Here is a 19,789-nt window from a genome sequence, read left to right as displayed (position 1 = left end):
TGCTGCTTGGCCTGCTGTGTTCATCCAGCTCTGCACCTTGTTGTCTCGGATTCTCCAGCATCTGCAGTTCCTACAATCTCAGCTATCTGTGTGGCTTTTTCTAAGGCTATTCTTTCATATGTAAATATAACGGCTTTCTAGGGTTACTCGCCCACTTATTTCCTTCTGCAACTTACTGGGAAAGCCTAGCTGTACATCCTGTGCCTCTATCCTCTCACCCAGGCCTATCAGTGACTTCAATTAGTTTGCTATGTCAGAAATTTTGTGCATTAATTTATGTGTCTAAATGGACTATAAGATACTCTGTTGATCGAAGGTAATAATGTTGCAAACTCAGGTCAGCAACTACTCCTATAATACTCCAATTGGCTGTCAATTTTCATTGATAAGTCACATAAGTGAATCATTAATGCACAGGAAGCTATTTGAACAATTGGGCCTATGTCGACATTTTGATAATCATTCTACTTCCTTGCTCTCCCCCCACCCCAACACCCTGCAAGCTGTTATCATTCTTAAAATTTCAGTTAAATTTCATTATTATAATTCTGTTTAAATCCTCAGACAGAGCTTATCATTATTGACACATTTGACTAATGTGGTTAGGTTGACTACTGGATGAGACACAAAAGCATCTATTTAAGTCTCTATAACTAACGGTACACTATTTTAATATTAAATATAGTTAATGCTAATGAAATTATTTGCATTTGTAGCTAAGGCAATAGAATTATGACACAACATTTTCATTTTCTTTATGAGAAACATTTTATTCTCAATCTGTCGTAAGTATTTTTACTTTGTGGAAATAAGTTACAAATCTATTGCAGCATAAGATTGGAATATGACTCAAGCAGGTTAAATAAATTAGTCAGGTCACCAGATATTTCTTCACCAGAGTTCCAGAAAATACAGACTCCCTGCAATATGTAACTAAAAACATGCATGCACAGTTAAGAATGTTGCATTTAGGTCTGCTGCTCGCTGAAGACTCAAGTTTGACATTTTAATCACTTTTAAGTTATTTAAAATCTGCTATTGTTTCAAAAGGAAATGAGTAGAATCCTATTTTATACAGAAGTCCACATTAAGTTTGCCTGAAAGTAAGTGGCTTGCTTTGACGGAAATATAAGGCACTGTCAAGTTTCCATGTACCTTGAAGGACTAGTAATGCCCTCCATAAATGTTTGCAGTTTATTTATTCTGTTTAGGGGCACTAATATTGTGACCAAGTTCTGTCCTATCCTTGCTCACTGTTCCACACATGGCTACTCTAGGAGCCATGACTTATTGAGGTAAAGTCGGAGCAAATTATTGCAGAAGCTGGAATCTGTACTGAAAACAACAAATCACAACAGGTCAGGCAGCATCTTTGGAGAGAGAACAAGTGAATGTTTCGAGTCTAGATGATTCTTCATCAAAGCGGTTATTGAGGTGGATGATCAGGGTGGTCAATTAACACATTAGTGGCTGAGATCGTAAACTGGAACTATCCTGGTCTTTTGTTTCTGAGCATTTTACCATGTAATACATAAAAAATGTTACATAAAATGTTTTGAGTATGCTTTACTAATTTACTTTAAAATATAAAAATGCTGTTTTTCAATACTGCTATTTATTTTCAGGCTGCATCAGATACATTACTGACATTGCAAACTCCAGAGTGATCGTTAAATAACTTGTACATTAGACACTGAGGTGTGACTTTCTAAATAATGATATCTAATGAAGCGGTTCAGGTAGAACTCCTCTCATCAGTTTAGTGAAAAATACACATTCAGACCACGTGACTTGGATTATCATCCCTGAAGTGGGTTATTGAAATGAAAAAAACACAATTGTAATGAGTAATTACATTTAGTGTCATTAACTTGCAATGAAATGTTTGCTAGTAAAGCAATAAGAGGTGCTTTACAGACCCACCTAATAAGATGGAACTTAGTCTAAGATTGGCAACACAAAACCTATACGTGAGATTGTACCGTCATTTGTTTAATTCCACATTGGTAGAACAAGAACTATTTGTGAATTAGCTGAAAGAGTGCACATTACATTGTTCTGCCTGCTGGGCAGAGATTTGTCAATAAAACCCTTCTTCCTTCATCATCTCTCATTCTCTTTTGGACATTATCTGCCATAAGAGGCAAGTTACTAAAGTTCAGCCTTTACAGACATTTGAAATTGTAACTCATTGCTCAAAAATATAAATGTGACTGCTTTTACTTTGGAAAACAGCTCAACCATTAGAACTGATGGTAGCATCCAGACTCTTAAAGTCTTGGAATTATTGAATAAGCAAATTATTACCGTTGTGATCATTGTGCATTGGCACCAGACCCACCAATGGGAAAATTGTATGTTACATTGGCAATAATGCATAAATGGGTTCCTTTGTAACACAGAGAAACTAAGTCTGCAGGAATCAATTTATAGTAGCCTCAAAAACCTTATTGTCAAGCAGGGACACGGGACAAAATTTTAGTCTCCCACACAACATGCATGCAGACATTGTGTTAGATTGTCAAATGAAGCAACAGCCAAGAATGCCAAATTGTTACTTCATTCTATCCCTCTGCGGCTTCTAGCCAGTGGTCCATTTGGACTTTTGAAAGTTCCATCCAAATCAAGTTGTTTTCTTAAGATATTTAAAGAGGAGGCAGGAAAAAAAGATGATCTTCCATTATGCATGCGATGGTTGCACTGGATGCTGTGTACTTCAGGAAACCTCTTGATTTTCCATGCTTTAGCAGCCATAGCTTTATCTAAGTTATTCTCTATATTCTTCTGTATTTCTGTATTTTTCTCTATTTAAATTTTCATTTTTACGTTCGACTCCCTTCACACATCTGCAAGCCCCTCTATCCTTACTATTCTTCTGGATGTCCATACTCATTCAAATCTGGCCTCTTGAACACGTCAAAGCTCCAACTTTTGATGGCTGTTTCCTAAGCTGTCTCCATCCTCTTCTCTGTAATTTCTGACCCAACCTCTTGGCTTCTATCTCTTTCCTTAAAACCTACTTCTTTGATCAAATTTTAGGTTTTTTTATCGTGGGTAACCAATTCATTTAAGTACACGGGCCCTTTCAAATTTTTTTTTGTCGCAGTAACACATGGATGGTAACTTAAAGAGTTGGTTTGTGTTTGGCTTGTGTGGCTGGACAGCTTACAGAGAACAATGATCATCAGTCCCCATATCACTCGTCCAGATGTCCAGTGTCAAGTTCTGTTTAATATCACTTCAGGAATTTTACTGTATTAACGGCACTAGATACATGCAAGTTGTTGTTGATGGATGGTCCTCTTTCCAGAGGAGACTGTGCCAACCATTATGCTGTAAGGATCTTTGGAAATAGCAAAACATATCATGTTAAGCTTTACGTGATCCTGCACTAGAGACATACTAGTGATTAAGGGAGAGTGTTGCCGACTAAGTCTTAGTATAGGTGCTGGCATATCTTGTTGCCAATGGTTGCAATATTATGGCCATCCAGACTCTAGGCTATGGTACATACAGATACAGATACATTTTCTGGAAGCATATCTGCAGCTGTAATGCAGTTGACATCTTGAACTCGCAGGGATAGTAAGAGTCAGCTCGTCCTAAAATTTGGTTGCCTCTTTTGGTAGTCATGTTTCAATACTGCTTATAAGTGTGGAACCTGAAGTGGCAGAGAGGGCCAACCTCCTCATAAGCATTCCATCTGCAATTGCTTCTAACTTCAAAGGATATGAATTAGTGGCTTTACTTGTTGTTCAATTGCCTACAGATCTGGTTGAATTTCGGTTCCTTTTCCTTAATTGTTCCCTGTTGCATCTTGTTCACTCATATTTGCAGCTTTGACAGATGCCAATGGTGCTTTGCAATGCTTAACAGGTGGCTCTCTGAAAACCTGTTGAAATTATGTCCACTTCTCATTTTGTGGCACTGCCCTACTATTGTCCCATCACTTACACAATGTCTCTCTCTCTCTCTCTCCGCATTCCTTTCAGCCCTAGACTTACATGAATCAGTGTCTGGTGTTGTGAATAAATTATGTTAATGTCTTTAGCCCAGTGAATGGAATGCTCCTTGCACATGGTCTTTCAGATGGGATCTGCGCCAGCTCTACATTGAGATTTGAAGATTGATATAAGCCCTTTGATGGATTATGGCACAAAAGACAGCCATTCAGCATGTCAAGACAATGCTGAGTCTCTGCGTATTTGTCACAACTGCCATAAAAAGTCCAGACATCCTTATATGATGTATAATTTATTATTTGAATTATTAATTTTAAAATATATGGTTATTTAAAATATATGAATCATAAGTACGTTTTTGATTAGATAATTGTCAGATAAATCCGAAAATGATTAACACTTTAAGTTCTATCATTAAATGTATACTTTTATCATTAAGCTTCGACTTTAGGAGCAGCTCTGAATCAAACAATAAATGTTTTAGGATGAAGATCTTCAAAACAATTATGCTGCTACCTGAAAGCAGTTCTTGAATCTCTTGCTGACAAAGTAGAGTGCGATCGGATTGATGCAGGAATTGAGGGAAGCCATATTAATGCCAATGTAGTTCATCACTAGGAGAAAACTGGATGCCAAAACAAAAACATTAGAAGTGGCTATTTAGAGACTTAAAGTATTTTGTTATATATGTAAGTACACATTAAAGAATTTCTGAGGTTAATCTTTCCAGCTGCTTGGATGAGTGCACCTGTAACAACATGCAAGAAGCTTAGCACCATCCAGGTCAAAGCAATGTCTTCAGCAACACCCTATCCATGACTTTAAAGATTGACTCCTTCCACCTTGGACAGTGGCAACAGCGTGTACCATCTCTAAGATGCATTGTAGCTAATTCTGAAGAATTCCCTCAGTAGCACCTTCCTTGACTTTTCCCAAATAAAAGGACAAGAACAACAATTGCTAGTTTTTTTCCAAACTTGGAATAATATAAAGGCTCTTTCACTGTTGCTAGGTCAAAATCCTGAAACTCCCTTTCTAATTGCTAGCTAGGGATTTATTGACATCAGATGGACTATAATGGCTCAAGAGGGAAGTTTAGCACCACCTTTTAGAACAAATGAGCTAGGAGAAGGAGTAGGCAATTCAGCCTTTCGAGCCTGCTCCACCCCCAATAAATGCAATCATGACTGATCTCTACTTGACTTCAACTACATTTTCCTGCCCCCTCTCCATAACCCTTCAACCCATTACTAATTAAAAGTCTGTAATCTCCTCCTTAAATTTACACAATGTCGCAGCAGCCACTGCACTCCGGAAAATGAATTCCACAGATTCACAACCCTTTGAGAGCAGTAATTTGTCCTCACCTCCATTTTCAATCTGCTACCCCTTAGCCTAAAACTATGAGCCGATGTTATCAACCCCCTTTACCATCTTATATACATCAATTAGGTCTCCTGTCATTCTTCTAAACTCTAGACAGCATAGGCCTAAATTGCTCATAACACAAACCCCTCATCCCTGGGATCAATCTCATGAACCTCCTTTGAATTGCCTCCAAATCCCACTTCAAATAAAGGGCCCAAAACTGAATGGAATACTCCAGGTGCAGTCTCAGTAATGCTTTGTGCAGTTGCAGCTACACTTCCCTCCTTTTATACTCTATTCCTTTAGCAACAAATGCCAAACTTCCAAGTGCCTTCCTCATTACCTATTGAACCTGCATACTAGTTTCCTGAGACTCATGCATGAAGATACCCAGATCCCTCTGCACCAAAGCACTCTGAAGTTTCTCTCCATTTAGATTATAAGTTACCTTTCTATTCTAACCAAAATGTGCAATGTCATACTTAGCCACGTTAAACTCCATCTGCTAAATTTTGACCAATTTACCCAACCTATCCATTTCATTTGTAAATTTCTTATTCCTTCATTGCAACTTACTTTCCCACCCATTTTAGTGTCGTCTGCAAATCTGCCTAAAGTACATTCTATTCCTACATCTAACTCATTGATAGCAATTATAAATAGGTGGAGCCCAAGGACCAAACCCTATGGCACCTCTTAAGTCACATCTTGCCAGCATGCGAAAGACATTTCTCTCCCAACTCTCAGTTTTCTGTTGCTTCTCCATCAAATCCTCTGTTGAAGATAATACATTACCCCAAACAGGGGTAATTTCAACAGCAATTAGGGATGGGCAAGAAATACTGACCTTGCCAGTTACACTCAAGTCCATGAAAGAATAAAAAAAAAAGTTTTATATGTTACAAGTGCTTTTATGATTAAAAACATGCAATTTTTAAAACTTGTAATGTTTTCATTTCTGGCAATGATGATCTTCAACATAAAAACAAAATTTAATTCATTCCTGTTTCATAATGAGCATCGATATTACAATATGTAAGACATTTATACATTGGTTATTGCTATTTATCCAATCAGAAAAATAGATATAATTATTTGTAATTATAAAACCTTAGATATAGCTCATAAATCCTGGGCAACAAACTACATAGCAAGCCAAATTATTCTTTATAAAATTTGAAACTGGATCCAACATAGTCATGCCTTTTTTTCTGCATATAACATTTGATGAGTTTTAAGTTGTCATTTGCAAATGAAATGAAGACTAAAATGCTAAATTTTCATATAGGTTAAAAATATAAAATCTCACACTATCCTAATTCTCAATCAGAAAACAAGCTTTAACAGGAGTTGGTAGCTTTCTCTCTGGTATATGTTATGCTTACTGCCCTCTTATGGTAATCTGACATCCTCAAATTCCATTAATTCTTACCTCAGTAGTTCACATCTGTTAGGATCATTTTCATCATAGAATATCTTCATTAAAATTCTACTAAGATGAAGTGGAAGCCAACAGAGGGCAAAAACAAGCACCAAGCAGAATACAGTCTTTGCTACCTCACGACGCTGCAAGTGAACAATCAGAGTGTTACTTATATTATCGAGCCCTTTGTTTGAAAGAGCTTCAAGATCACAACCAACAACACTCTGAGGGCACTATACCATTCTAATGATAAACCTTACTTGAATGCAGTTCAATAAACCATTCCCACTGCAGGAATACAGTGAGGCACATTCAATAATTTAGCATATCACTCTGAGTACTATGATTGATTGCATACAACCCATCAAAACTGTAGCTGCACCACAGAATTGATTTTGGCAGTTTCTGTTTTCATGTAAATATTGTTTATCGCTACCTTCAACAATGAGTTTATGCAATGGTAAAGATGGAAGGTGGCGTCTTTATAAATTTTTATTGTAACTTCATAGTTGGTGAAATGGACAGATAGATGGCAATACAGTTCAATGAATCAAACTGTGACATGTTATAGTCTAGGAGGAAAGAAATTATGAAAGGATTATGCTCTAAATAGTAACATTTTAATTTGGGTGGGTAAAAGTGGAAACGCTGATATTAATAAAAACATAAGATGCATAGAATTTTGGAACAAATAGTTAAGTACCATAAATAAAAATCATATAAATGTTGATTTTTATGCAAATTCTCACTGTCTGAGTATTCCATAAAGTTCTGGGTACCTGTTAGTAGAGGTTTCTAACAGCTAGTTTAAGGGAGCAACAAAATATAGTAAGAAGTAATAAGTTCTACATTTGTGGAGAGGCTCAAAACAGTGCAATGAGTTTCACTGTAACAAATAGATAGAGATAAAATTAAAATTTTCAAAATGATGGAAGATTTTTGAGATGGTTATTGTTGGCAACGGTTAATGAATTAGCAATGATGAGACACAACAGAAGACAGGAAGAACAAAAAGGAAAATTTAAAGAATTGTTTTCAAAATGGAATTAGTAAACATATACTTTAGTCATACTGAGTCACTTAAAAAGCAATTGCAAAGAAAGGATAGAAAAACGTGGAGAAAGAATCGGGAAATGGAATTACAAAAGATAATTCCGGTTAAAGATCTGATGTAAGAATGACAAGACAAACTACACACTTCTGTTGAGATCTGAGCTTATGCAAGATCAGGTATGGCAGGTGTAGGTTTGTGAAACAATTGTATTCTGCTTATTCAAAACTGCATGTACATTGTTGAATGATAATCAGTTAAATCTTGATTTGGAGATTAATTTACTAACTCTTAATTAAGTTCAATTCAACTGGAACATTATTTTGTGAACAAGTTGTATTTTACCATCATTTTGCAATATTGAGATAGTCATTATTTTTAAGCTGAATAAAACAAAATTATATTTTCACCTTCTAAATGAACAATCAGTTTATGTCTGTACTGTGAAGCAATAATCAGAAAACATTGTAAACTTGTCCTGGATATCTAACCATGAATGATGGAATTCAACTGTAACTAGAAGATTAAGTGCAATCTAAAAGTTGATCTTTTAAGGTAAAGCACTTGATTTTATTAATTAACTGTTTATTGTTATATTACTACAAGTACGTAGATTAGAATATCAGTACAGATGATTGCCCCAGGAAACAGTTTTACATTAATGCAAGTGTAAATTATTTTCATCATTTTCAAGAATAAATTGATGGGAGTAGATTCTCATTATAGCTTCAGGATCTTGCCAGTGGGAGCAAATAGAGAGGCTGAGTGAGCACTTACAGGCAGGGTGTACAACAGATTGATTTTCATGGAGGCGGCCTTCGCATTCAACATTCTATTAAGTATGCTTGACAGGCCTTTAATCAGGAGGTGCCTTTAATCAGAGGGTCAACTGAGAGAAATGCATGTGGCTGTTGCAGGTCAGAAAATGTAAGGGTATTTGGCTGTGTTCTGAATAAGCCTTCTGTAACTATCAAGTTGTGGAGTATGGCTCGACCTCTAAAGTCTGGCTCAGGGGCAGGGATACTACCCATTGCAACAGAAGACCTCCCGTTGAGAGGAACTGAAGGAAATAAAATGAACTGAAATTAAATGCTGATAGACATTCTTTTGAAAATGGACGCCCTGAAATTCTGACAGTGTTTTGCTGAAATCCCAAAGTAACTCCAGCTCAATCCCAGTGAAGGCTCAAATTAATTTAAAAGTAATACTAACCATTTTTAAGTGGGGGAAAGACTTAAGTCAACCTAAGAATGTAAAGCAATAATATCTAGTGGGCAACATGTTATTGAAGCTGACCACTGATTCGGTTTAAGCTATTTATATACGAAAATAAATTGTTCTGTTGAATATTTTTAAAAAATGGAAATTAATATTTAGATGCTTACTTGTTTCAGATGGTCATTCAGAGCAATCTGCATCCCACTTTTCTTTCTTAGCATCTCACAAGTCATTAAAGAGTAAAACAGAGCTGTGCACGCGAGAGGCATACAGAAATAAAAAGCAAAGAGCCACCAGTCTTTTGCTATCTTGTAGAACTGAAAATAGTCATATAAAAAAAACATTAAAGGAATGAAAGACAATCACATTAAGAGAATCATAACTGCCACAGTCCTGATTCAATCCTATCAACATAAAACATTTTACACACAGCACACTGAACATTTGAACCATACAAACGATTGCATCCAACATTCCAGAAATCTAGACTTGCGTAGGGTTGCCAACTTTAGACACTATACAGTGGGAATCCTCCATTTTGACTACAAAATGTGGGAAACCCTTCACTGGACCAACACAGCGTAACATCACTGCTATTGCTGAAAAATAAAAGCCTTTTAAACAAGGAAAATAATCACATTAAATAAACATAGCATCAAAAATAATATTACCAGGAAGATATAACTTCAGAAATGGCACAAGTAAATCACAGAATTGGACATCTTAAAGAAATCATCCTTAAGATACATAACATCTTCTAAACTGGATATTAAATCAGAAGCTGAATAAGTAAATACACTTTTATATAGAATTAGAATACAGTTGTTGTTGTTATTGCTTGCCAAGTTGTTAGAGAAGCAACACACACATTTGAAGAAATATAAAATCTTTGGTAATTACTTTAATCACAGAACAAATAAAAATTCTTGAAAGAAAAATATTGCACAGAAGAGTTAAGCATCTAGGTGAATCAGCAGATGATTTAATTAATGAAAGTAACAGATTCGCTGTGAAATGTGACCACAGTGACTTCAAGTCAGAATTCATAGCAGACAGAATTATTGTAGGAACTGGTAAGACTTCATCAGATTTATTACAGTTAAAGAGAAAGTTATTGAATGAAGCACAAGTTCAGAAGGAACACGGATCAAACATGGGAGAAAGTCAGTCTTAACACAGAAGGTCAACAGAATCTTTTCTTAAGTGATAAAACCATGATGGAAATACATGAGAAATAGTGCTGTGATTTTGACAGACACAGCATGGTAAAAGATCGTTGTCAGCACTATGGAGCAGAGAAGCTTCATAGGCACAGATACAGGCTATCAGGCCACAGTTAGCTCAAACAGATCCAATAGGGGGGTAGAGTGGAAACAAGGAATGACACACAAGCCATTGTATCGTATCAAATAATGGGTGAACCATAAGCTCAGTGGGTTGGCTGTGAAAACATATCTTGAGCACCAACAGGTCCTTGCAGTTATGGAAAACATACTGGTGTATGATGAATAACTATTCATTCCGGCTTCACTTCAGAAAGGTGCTCTAGGGAAGCCGCACCAAGAACATTGTACAATTATGCACATATACAATACCCTTATAGATTTAGAGACAGGGACTTGGGCAGTGTTGTAGAACAGAGAGACCTCAAGGTTCAGGTAAGTAATTCTTTGAAGTTTGCATTATATACAGATAGGGTGGTCAGAAGGCATTTCCCATGCTTGCTTTCCTTGCTCAACCTTTGAGTATAGGAGTTAGGATGTTATGTTGAGCTTGTGCAGGACATTGTTGAGGACTTTTCAGGGGTATTGTATCCAGTTCTGGTCACCCTGTTACAGGAAGAATATTATTTAGCTGAAGAGGGTTCAGAAGAGATTTACCAGGATGTTGCTGGAAATGGAGGCTTTGAGTTATAAGGAGAGGCTGGAGAGACTGGGGATTTCAAGGCAAGGGGGAATATTTTTCAGTTGAGAGGAAATTGATTTAAAAAAGACATGAGGAGCAATTTTTTGGTTTGAGAATGGTTCCTGCGAGGAATGAACTTCCAGAGGAGATGGTGGATGTGGGTACAGTTAGAATGTTTAAAAGACATTTAGATAAGTACATGAATAATAAATTTTTGGAGGGATTTGGGCCAAGCGCAGGCATGGGGGACTAGTTCAGTTTGGGGTAATGGTTGGACTGAGGGGTCTGTTTCTATGTTATATGGCTCTATGACATTTGGAGATCAGGATATGTAGTGCCAGAGCTTGGTCAATAGTTTGATAGCCTTGGATCTCCAAGGACTTTGAAGATATCATAGCTGATTGTGAAAGCGTGATTAAACTGGTTTGGCAGAAATGTTACCACCACTTTCAACACTGAAGACAGCTCAGACTGCAAGAATCAGCTAAGTTCGCTGTGAAGCATAAGCAACAAAATAGCCATTTTCTGAAGAAGGGTCCAGACCCGAAACGTCAGCTTTCCTGCCCCTCTGATGCTGTCTGGCCTGCTGTGTTCATCCAGCTTTATGCCTTGTTATCTCAAACTCCAGCATTGGCAGTTCCTACTATCTCAAAATAGCCAATAAGTAGTACACTTCTATTGAGGCAATCAACAAAGTAATAACTGAAGTGTGCAATACAGCTTGGTGAATGAGTAACTCTGGCAGATTCAAGTCTGATATTAGATGCTGAGATGACTTAGACGAGACAAGTTCAAACAGAATGTTTGACTTCCTTATTTTCCCAGGAAGTGTCCTCATGAACAGAGACAGAGGTCATTGCAAGCAAGGAGCAATTCTCAAATAACAGAAATTTGGAAGTGAACATGTTCGCTTTATTCATAATGTAATCATTGAGAATGAATGAGAGTCTAAACCAATCAACATGTTCAAGTAAAGAGTCTACATTGTTCAACACAAAACTACAGGCAGTTAAGAATAAAAATCTGTTGACAGAGATTGAAGATGTGGTGTATACAACTCTATGGAGGCCACAATTCAGAAAAGACAGCCAATGGCTAATGATTCAAAATACTGCAAAAAAGAAATCTCCTGTTTTATCAATGATCATTTTCCCCATGAAGGAAACCCAAGCGATTAAAGGTCCTCCTTGTTTAAAGTGGCCTATTGATATCAGACTGTTAGGAAAAGGATCAAAGACAACAGTTTTCCACTTAGCAAATTACCAGCCCACCAGTCTGAAGAGAATATAATCAAGAAAAATCATGAAACTTATAGATCACTTGAATTTGTAAAGTCAGACTTGGGGAGGAGATGGGATAGTGATGAATGAAGCACATACACGAATACATCAATGCGTTTGCGTGGAGATATTGTAAATAAGCCTCAAAGGGTTAATACAGAGCAGTGCCATTTGCAAAACACACCATGATGATATCATATGGACTTGCGGGCAGAACAGCTTAGGATCTTGATGGAGTATAACCTAGTTTCCAGACACCCCTTCAAAGTGTCTGTAACAATGTCTATCATATCAACATAACCTGTAATTATTTGCTAACATGGAATAAAGTAGATTTTGTCAACTTCCAGGGACTCTTCTAGTTAGACCTCAGTGTGATTTTCTTCTAATGCAATAAACTATGCAGACCCTGTAGATCCCTATGCTTAAAGATGATGGTAGCAGCAGATCTATCACATTGTGGGGTGCAGACTTAGTTTAGCTGCACATACAAGTCATATGACCTTCATCTGTGTTGTAACCATTCCATGTCGCTGTGATTCGATGAGAAACACAAATATTTAAAAGAAAATGAAGAACTTTGTAATTGTCTGTGGGCTGGAATTTATACTCACCCACCAGTGGGTTTAAAGGTGACTGCGGTAAATTTTCACTGTCACTTGCCCACTCATGACTTTTCTGCAATTTAATGGCAACACTTGACAGCTAGCAAGGGCCTTATTCTGCTGTCACCAATATCTTCACTGCAGCGCCAAGCAGGAAGACCAGCAGCTTTAGCTCTGTGCGGATGGGGTGGGGATCAGCTACCTCCTTTGAGAACACCATGGACCAACTGGAGGATGTCCCACACCCCCACCCCTCCAAGTTAAACCCCCACATTTAGACCTCCACCCTGCCTTTTGAACACAGCCTCCCCAATCCTCTCTCCAGGGCAGGCCCCAGTGAGATACCAGAGGTATGTGGGCTACTTAGATCCTTGATGTCCTGACAGTACAGTAGCTAGCTTTCACTAGCGCCAGTGAAATTACAGAACTACAGCTAAGTGGCTTGGTCAGCAGCTATCTAAGATAGCACTTCTTCCTGAGGTAAGGCAGATGTATCAGCTTAAAGCTATTAATACTGCTCCCAGCATTAAATTGCTGCAGGGTAGTCATTCAGATGATGGGATGGCTCCCCTCTATTTTTTTAGCGGGAGGTTGGTTGGACTGGTAGAGGGATCGGAACCATTGTAGCCTTTTGGAATCAGCCCTATGAGTTGTCTCGCTGCACTCTGCAAATTTATTCCTAGAGATCCAGGTCAACCGTGGAAAGTTGCCAACTCTACCATCCATACTGTAAACATGCTGGCTGTAAATTTGCTGGGACTGCAGCATGAGCCTTTGTTACTCTTGAAAAATTGTTAGCAATGGAGAGGGAGCGACCCTCTTGAAAGTCCCTGCAATCATTTTACATTTCTAATGTGGTGGAGTGAATTTCATTTTTGGTAATACAAGATCTGACAGAGCTGGGAAAAATATTCACTTTTTGGAGTCCACAGTCAACATGAAACATTCTTAGGTTAATTATTGCATAAAATAGAAGCAGACAATTTACAATGCAGAACAGAGTTGGTATTTTTCACCACAATTTTTCTAACTATCTTATTTCAAATTGTAGTAGTTGTGCACAAATCTTTTCGAACTTTGGCTGCATTCATACTATGGGGTCATGGTAACAAAGAATGACTCGCCATTGTACAAATCAGATCTATATTCAAACTGAAGTGAAACAGGTGTGTAATAATAGACCTTATCTCAGTGTACCCTCTGATTGTGAATTATGTTTGACGGAGGAATGAAATTCTACAGAGAATGTGTCATCACACTAGAAATATTTCTAAACATTGATAGTACTTTAAATGTACAGAGAAGAAATGAAGCTCCAAATGCTGATACATGTGGTGAGTATATAAACATGTGAATGATAAAAGGCATTTTGAGAGGTCTTTCTCTAGAGTGCAATTCTATCTTAAACAGTCAGTTCTACTCAAACACCCAATCCAAGAAACTGGTTGTCTATTAAAATTCTGTGATTTTGTTAAAGCATTTAATGTAATATTCTGTTTGGTTAATTTTATGAATTAGTTAATTTGCAGTAATTTACTCAGGTATTGTCACTTTGCTACACGGTTGTAGACTAAACTAGCTGTACTCTGTCCAAATCTGATCAGAAAAGTGTATTGCTTAATATTATCCATAAATAAAAATGACAGATCCACATACCTGCATAAATGGACTTTTTTGAACAGGATGGAGCAAGCAGACACTGAATTTCTTTCCTCTGTAGTCTGTATTTACCAGATCAAAGGCTATAGTCTCAGGAACTGCCAGAATAATTGACACAACCCAGATGAGAATAATTTCAATCACAGTCCACATGGGAACTCTGATTCCTTGAATACGGCTCCAGGATGCCACAGCTCGATACCTGAGATTGGGTTAACGCATTAGAGAAAAAAAGACATTATGCATTGAAATGCCTTTCAATAATAAGCAGTGAAAGAGGTAGGACAGAGAAAAATATGTTTGACTGCTGTGTTAAATTACCTGTCTATACTGAGTGCACAGAGACTGAGAACAGTGATTCCAACAGATGCCTTTTGCATAAACGGCATTAGTTTGCATATTTCCACCCCAAAGGGCCAGTCTTCAGCATGGAGCTGAAAAGAAAAGGATTAACTACAAATTAATTTCTGAGATGAACATTTAAAAAAGTGACTTCATCAATACAGTCCCGAAATCTTGAAAGTTCAGTGGTACCAATTTCCCAGACTTCTGTGTATGCAGGACGCTATCCACTTTTATTTCTTCTTTAACTTTTCTACTTTTTCTATTCCGATAGCATCATTAAAAGGTACTAGAACTGCAAGCCAGGCCCTTGGACTATGATCCAAACAAATGAATTTAAATCTAGTCAATTGAATAATTTTGGAAGACACAGCAATCAATAATAGTGACTATGTAACTATTCGATTGTAAAGCAAAACCATCTGATTAATTAGCGTCCTTTAAAGAAGGACAATTTCCATCCTTGAGAGATAGCAGGAACTGCCGATGCAGTTTTTCTGAAGAAGAGTCCAAACCCAAAACGTCAGCTTTCCTGCTCCTCTGATGCTGCTTGGCCTGCTGTGTTCATCCAGTTCTACACCTTGTTATCTCAATTTCCATCCTTACCTGACCTATTTGTGACTTCAGCAATGTGACTAAATCACTTCTCTCTATGAACATCTAACAAATTACCCAGTGGTACTTAAGAAGACAGTACCTTACTCCTGTCTCAAGGACTAACAGACATCAGCAATAATTGCTGGATTAGCCAGTAATGAACATATCCCACAAATGAATAAAAGTCATTCTTGAAATTTGCAATTCTTTCTCTCTTCTTTAGTGATGACTGTAACTTATACTTTGCAATCAGTGTTTGCCCTTTAGTCTCTCAATTCAGAAGCTGCTTTCCATACAAGACCAGATGTTGCGGGTCAACAGCTGACACTGACTGGAGGACTTAGAACAAAATAATCCAATCGCACTCTAAATTCATTCCGGGGATGTGGGCATAGCTGGTTAGGCTATCATATGTTGCCCATTATTAACTGCCCTGGAAAAAGTGATGATGAGCTTTCTTCTTAAACAGCTGAAGTCTTTGAGTGTTGGTTCTCCTGCAGTCTATATGAAAAGAAGTTTCAGCATTTTGTCCCAGTGACAGTAAGAGAATTGTCGTGTAATTTCAAATCAAGATGGTGCGTGGATTAGGAGGGAACTTGCAAGTGATGGTGTTCTCATATGCATCTGTTGCCATTGTCTGTCTGGGTGGCAAAGAGAGACATTTGAACAGTACTTTCAGAGGATGATTTACATCTTCTAGATGGTACTTGTTGTTGTGCATCGCTGATGAAAGGAGTGAATGTTGAAGGTGGGGGAAAGGGTACCAATCAGGTGAGATGCTTTTGTTCTGGATGATGACAAGCTTCTTAAGTGTTGCAATAGCTGGAAGCATCCAGGTAAGTGGGAACATTCCATCATGTTCCTGACTTGAACTTGGACAGGCTTTTGGAAGAACAGGGGATGAGATACTCACCATAGAATTCCTTACCTAGGGCCTGTTTTTGTGCCATTGTATTCGTATGGCTACTCCAATTCAGTTTCTATTCAATGTTGACCCCAAGGATGTTGATAGTGAGGGATACAATGGTACTGCTGTTGAATAATAAGGAGCAATGCTTGGATTCTGATTGTCCTAGATTCTAAGACTGCTAGTGAACAAGTAATGGAAAGTTGGAAAGATCTTTGAATCCTATTCTTGGGACAACAACCAAACTTGGCGGCTTTACAATAGGTACTAATTGAAAACACAGTGTAGGTTAGTTTAACTCCTTCTTTAGCCTAGTGGCATAATGTCTATGAATAGACAGGCATCCCATATAGTTCTATACTTTGCTACATTCTTTAGGAATATACCAACTTTAATAGTGTAACAGCATTGCATCAGTGTGGCAGAGACTAATGTTCAAAACTGTCACCAAGTTATCCCCAAAGCAGTCCCTGGGCTGAAGAAGAGCTAAAAATCAGCACTTCAAATTGTTCTGACCACCACCAGTAGCAGGCCTATAATTATCAGCGCTTCACCCTAATATTACACAATTCAAAGTGCCTCCTTAAGGAAACACTCAATTTTGCTTAGAAATTCAGCTGCATATACAACAATGTATAAAGTTTCTCCGTCTGCAAATTAAAGCCCGTTTAAATAAGTTAGTGTCTTGCATAAAGAGAAATTTCATGGGAATGCATAAGTACGATCACCCCCAACTCTGTAAGTGCATGGCTGGATGTTTTTAATTTTTTACAATTCAAGTAGGCATAGTATGGCAAATTCACTAAGGCACTGCACCTGGTTCAAAAAAGCTCAAATAATCAATCTGAAGCCTTCAACACCCACCCACCACCATCTGGCACCATCAACTCACTGGAGTTGACACAATATTAAATTTCACATACAATGTCATGTTATTTCAGCAAATTCATGGAAATGATCCTTCAACTTATTTTCATCTGTAAGTGATGCACTATCCTTAACCCATTCCCATGAATAAAGGCATCTTAATCTAGCACTGCTCCTTTGGGAATTAAAACAGAAGTTGCTGGAAAAGCTCACAGGTCTGGCAACATCTGTGAAGGAAAAAACAGAGTTAACATTTCAGGTCCAGTGACCTTCCTCAGAACTTCTCCTTTGGGAATTGTTTAATTTCTGCAAAATAATTCTTTACATAAAGGGGGAAAGCTGTTTCAGGAGTTTGTGTGCAATTAGTGAGGGATTAAGGACCTTGTCTACTTTGACCTGAACAAAGTAGCAAAGCTGAATCCATGGATGTGGAGCAGGAACATCTTAACAGTAAATAGTAAGATGCAGTTGGATTCTGCTAGGGGGAGGCAGTAGTGTATTGGTAACCGCAGGCTCATATTCTGGGAATGTGGATTCAAATTCCACCTTGGCATCCCATTGTTTGTCATAAAAACCCATCTGGTTCACTATTGTCTTTTAGTAAAGGAAATCCTTAACTGGTCTGGCTTACACGTGACTCCAGACTCTTAACTGCCAGGTGAGGAATAAATGCTGGCCTCAGCAAGACCTAATTAAATAAAGGAGGATAAGCAGTTTTTAAAAGTATTCATGTGATCTGAGAACTACATATAAATGTCAAATAAATTCAGCGAGATGTATCGTACAGCTCCAATGCTTTGTGCTGTTGAGACGACAACAGGAACAATGAAAAAAATTTACATCATTTCAACATAAAATGCTTTGAACATTATTCTTTTCAATTAGTATAATTTAGTGCTGATTGCTGCTATTGTTTATAGCTTTCATTTTTCCAAAGACTGGAATGTCAAAGTCAACAACATTGAACAAAATGAAAAGAGAACAGAAATAAGTGAGCAGAAAGAGAAAAGAAAAATTCAAACCCATTAAAAGTGATCAGTAGAAGAAGGAGGTTAAGATGTTAAAATGCAATCAGCACATGTGGTGTGTCGAATGGTGAAATGCACAACGAAATTCAAAGCAAGGTCATATTGACTACAGGCACAAAAATTTGGCACAGAAGGAAAAATAAATCAAGTTCATTTCATTCCAACAAATTTACTTCTGCAATTAATCCCAGGAGCTATCCACCAACATCCTTATTCTACACACCACAAATCTCTAAAGCTACTCCATTAGTAAGTTCCCTTAGATTGAGATCTTTTAAAATGCAAGAAAAAATGGGTCGAATTGTCTAGGGATTATTCATTGCTAGCAAGAGAAAAGAAATTGCATTTATACGGCATGTTATCACATTTTGAGCATATCCTAAACTAACAGGTTAACATTGAAAGTGGTCATGGTTATGCAGATATATGCAATGTACATTCACATAATGCCTTTAATCTAATAAAACATCCTGAGGCACTTCACAGGAACATTGTCAGTCCACATGAAGAGACAGTGGGGTCGGATGACAAATCATGGTCAAAAAGACAGGTTTGACACATTGTCTTAAAGAAGGACATCCAATTAGAGCAATTGTTGGAAAAGCTCAGCCGGTCTGGCAGCATCTATGGAGAGAAATCAGAGTTAAAGTTTCAGGTCGAGTTTTGAGGAAGGGTCACAGATGCTGCCAGACCGGCTGAGCTTTTCCAGCAATTTCTGTTTTTGTTTCTGATTTACAATATCTATAGTTCTTTCAGTTTTTATTTGTCTTCCAATTAGAGAGGTGCTGACAGAAGACCTCAGAGCTTGAGGCCAAAGTAACTCAAGGTAAAACCATTGATGGTGTAGTCATTATCATTAGGAATATACAAAATGCCAGAATTAGAGGAGCATAGACACCTCAGAGGGTTGTGGAGTTGGAGGAGGTTGCAGAGATAGAGAGGGGCCAAAGCTCTGGAGGGATTTAAAAACCAGGATGACAATTTTAAAATAAAGATGTTGTTTGACTGGAAGCCAACTGGGTCAGCAAATACATGGTTGGCTCAGTGGTTAGTACTGCTGCCTCACAACGCCAGGGACTCGGGTTCAACTCCATCCTCGGGTGACTGTGTGGAGTTTGCATGTTCTCCCCATGTCTGCATGGGTTTGCTCTGGGTGCTCCGGTTTCTTCCCACAGTCCAACGATTTGTGAGTTTGGTGGATTGGCAATGCTAAACTGCCCATAATGTCCAGGGATGTGCAGGCTAGGTGGATAAGCTATGAGAAATGCAGGGTTATAGGGTAGGAAGGTGGGTCTAGGTAGGATGCTCTTTGGAGGGTCAATAATGTGCTGAATGGCCTCCTTCCACAGTGTAGAGATTCCATGATAAAGAGAAATGGGACTTTTTGAGAGGTAAGACACAGGCAGCAAAGCTTTATATGGCCTCAAGTTTAAGGAGGATAGAATGTGGGAGATTTGCCAGGAGAGTATTGGCATAGATAAGTCTAAAGGAAACTAAGGAAACATTGAGGCTTCAGCAACAGATGAGCTGAAGCAGTGATAATGTCCAGCAAACAAAGATTAAAAATAGGCAGTCTT

General features: G+C 37.9%; 1 protein-coding gene across 1 annotated transcript in view; it reads right to left on the bottom strand.

Annotated features, from left to right (window-relative positions):
* Window positions 1-19,789, bottom strand: part of LOC109934424 (endothelin receptor type B-like) — a 33,624-nt gene that overhangs the window by 2,675 nt on the left and 11,160 nt on the right. Inside the window, exons 2-6 of the mRNA XM_020533200.2 lie at window positions 14,793-14,905; window positions 14,469-14,673; window positions 9,190-9,339; window positions 6,763-6,896; window positions 4,479-4,587 (exon numbers count right to left, since the gene is read on the bottom strand). Coding sequence (XP_020388789.1) covers window positions 4,479-4,587; window positions 6,763-6,896; window positions 9,190-9,339; window positions 14,469-14,673; window positions 14,793-14,905 — 711 coding nt within the window. The remainder of the gene's footprint in view (window positions 1-4,478; window positions 4,588-6,762; window positions 6,897-9,189; window positions 9,340-14,468; window positions 14,674-14,792; window positions 14,906-19,789) is intronic.

The sequence above is a fragment of the Rhincodon typus genome, chromosome 6 (assembly GCF_021869965.1).
Source record: "Rhincodon typus isolate 14 chromosome 6, sRhiTyp1.1, whole genome shotgun sequence".
NCBI lineage: Eukaryota > Metazoa > Chordata > Chondrichthyes > Orectolobiformes > Rhincodontidae > Rhincodon > Rhincodon typus.
Note: the sequence above shows the minus strand (reverse complement) of the source record. Positions and strands in the feature narration are given on the sequence as shown.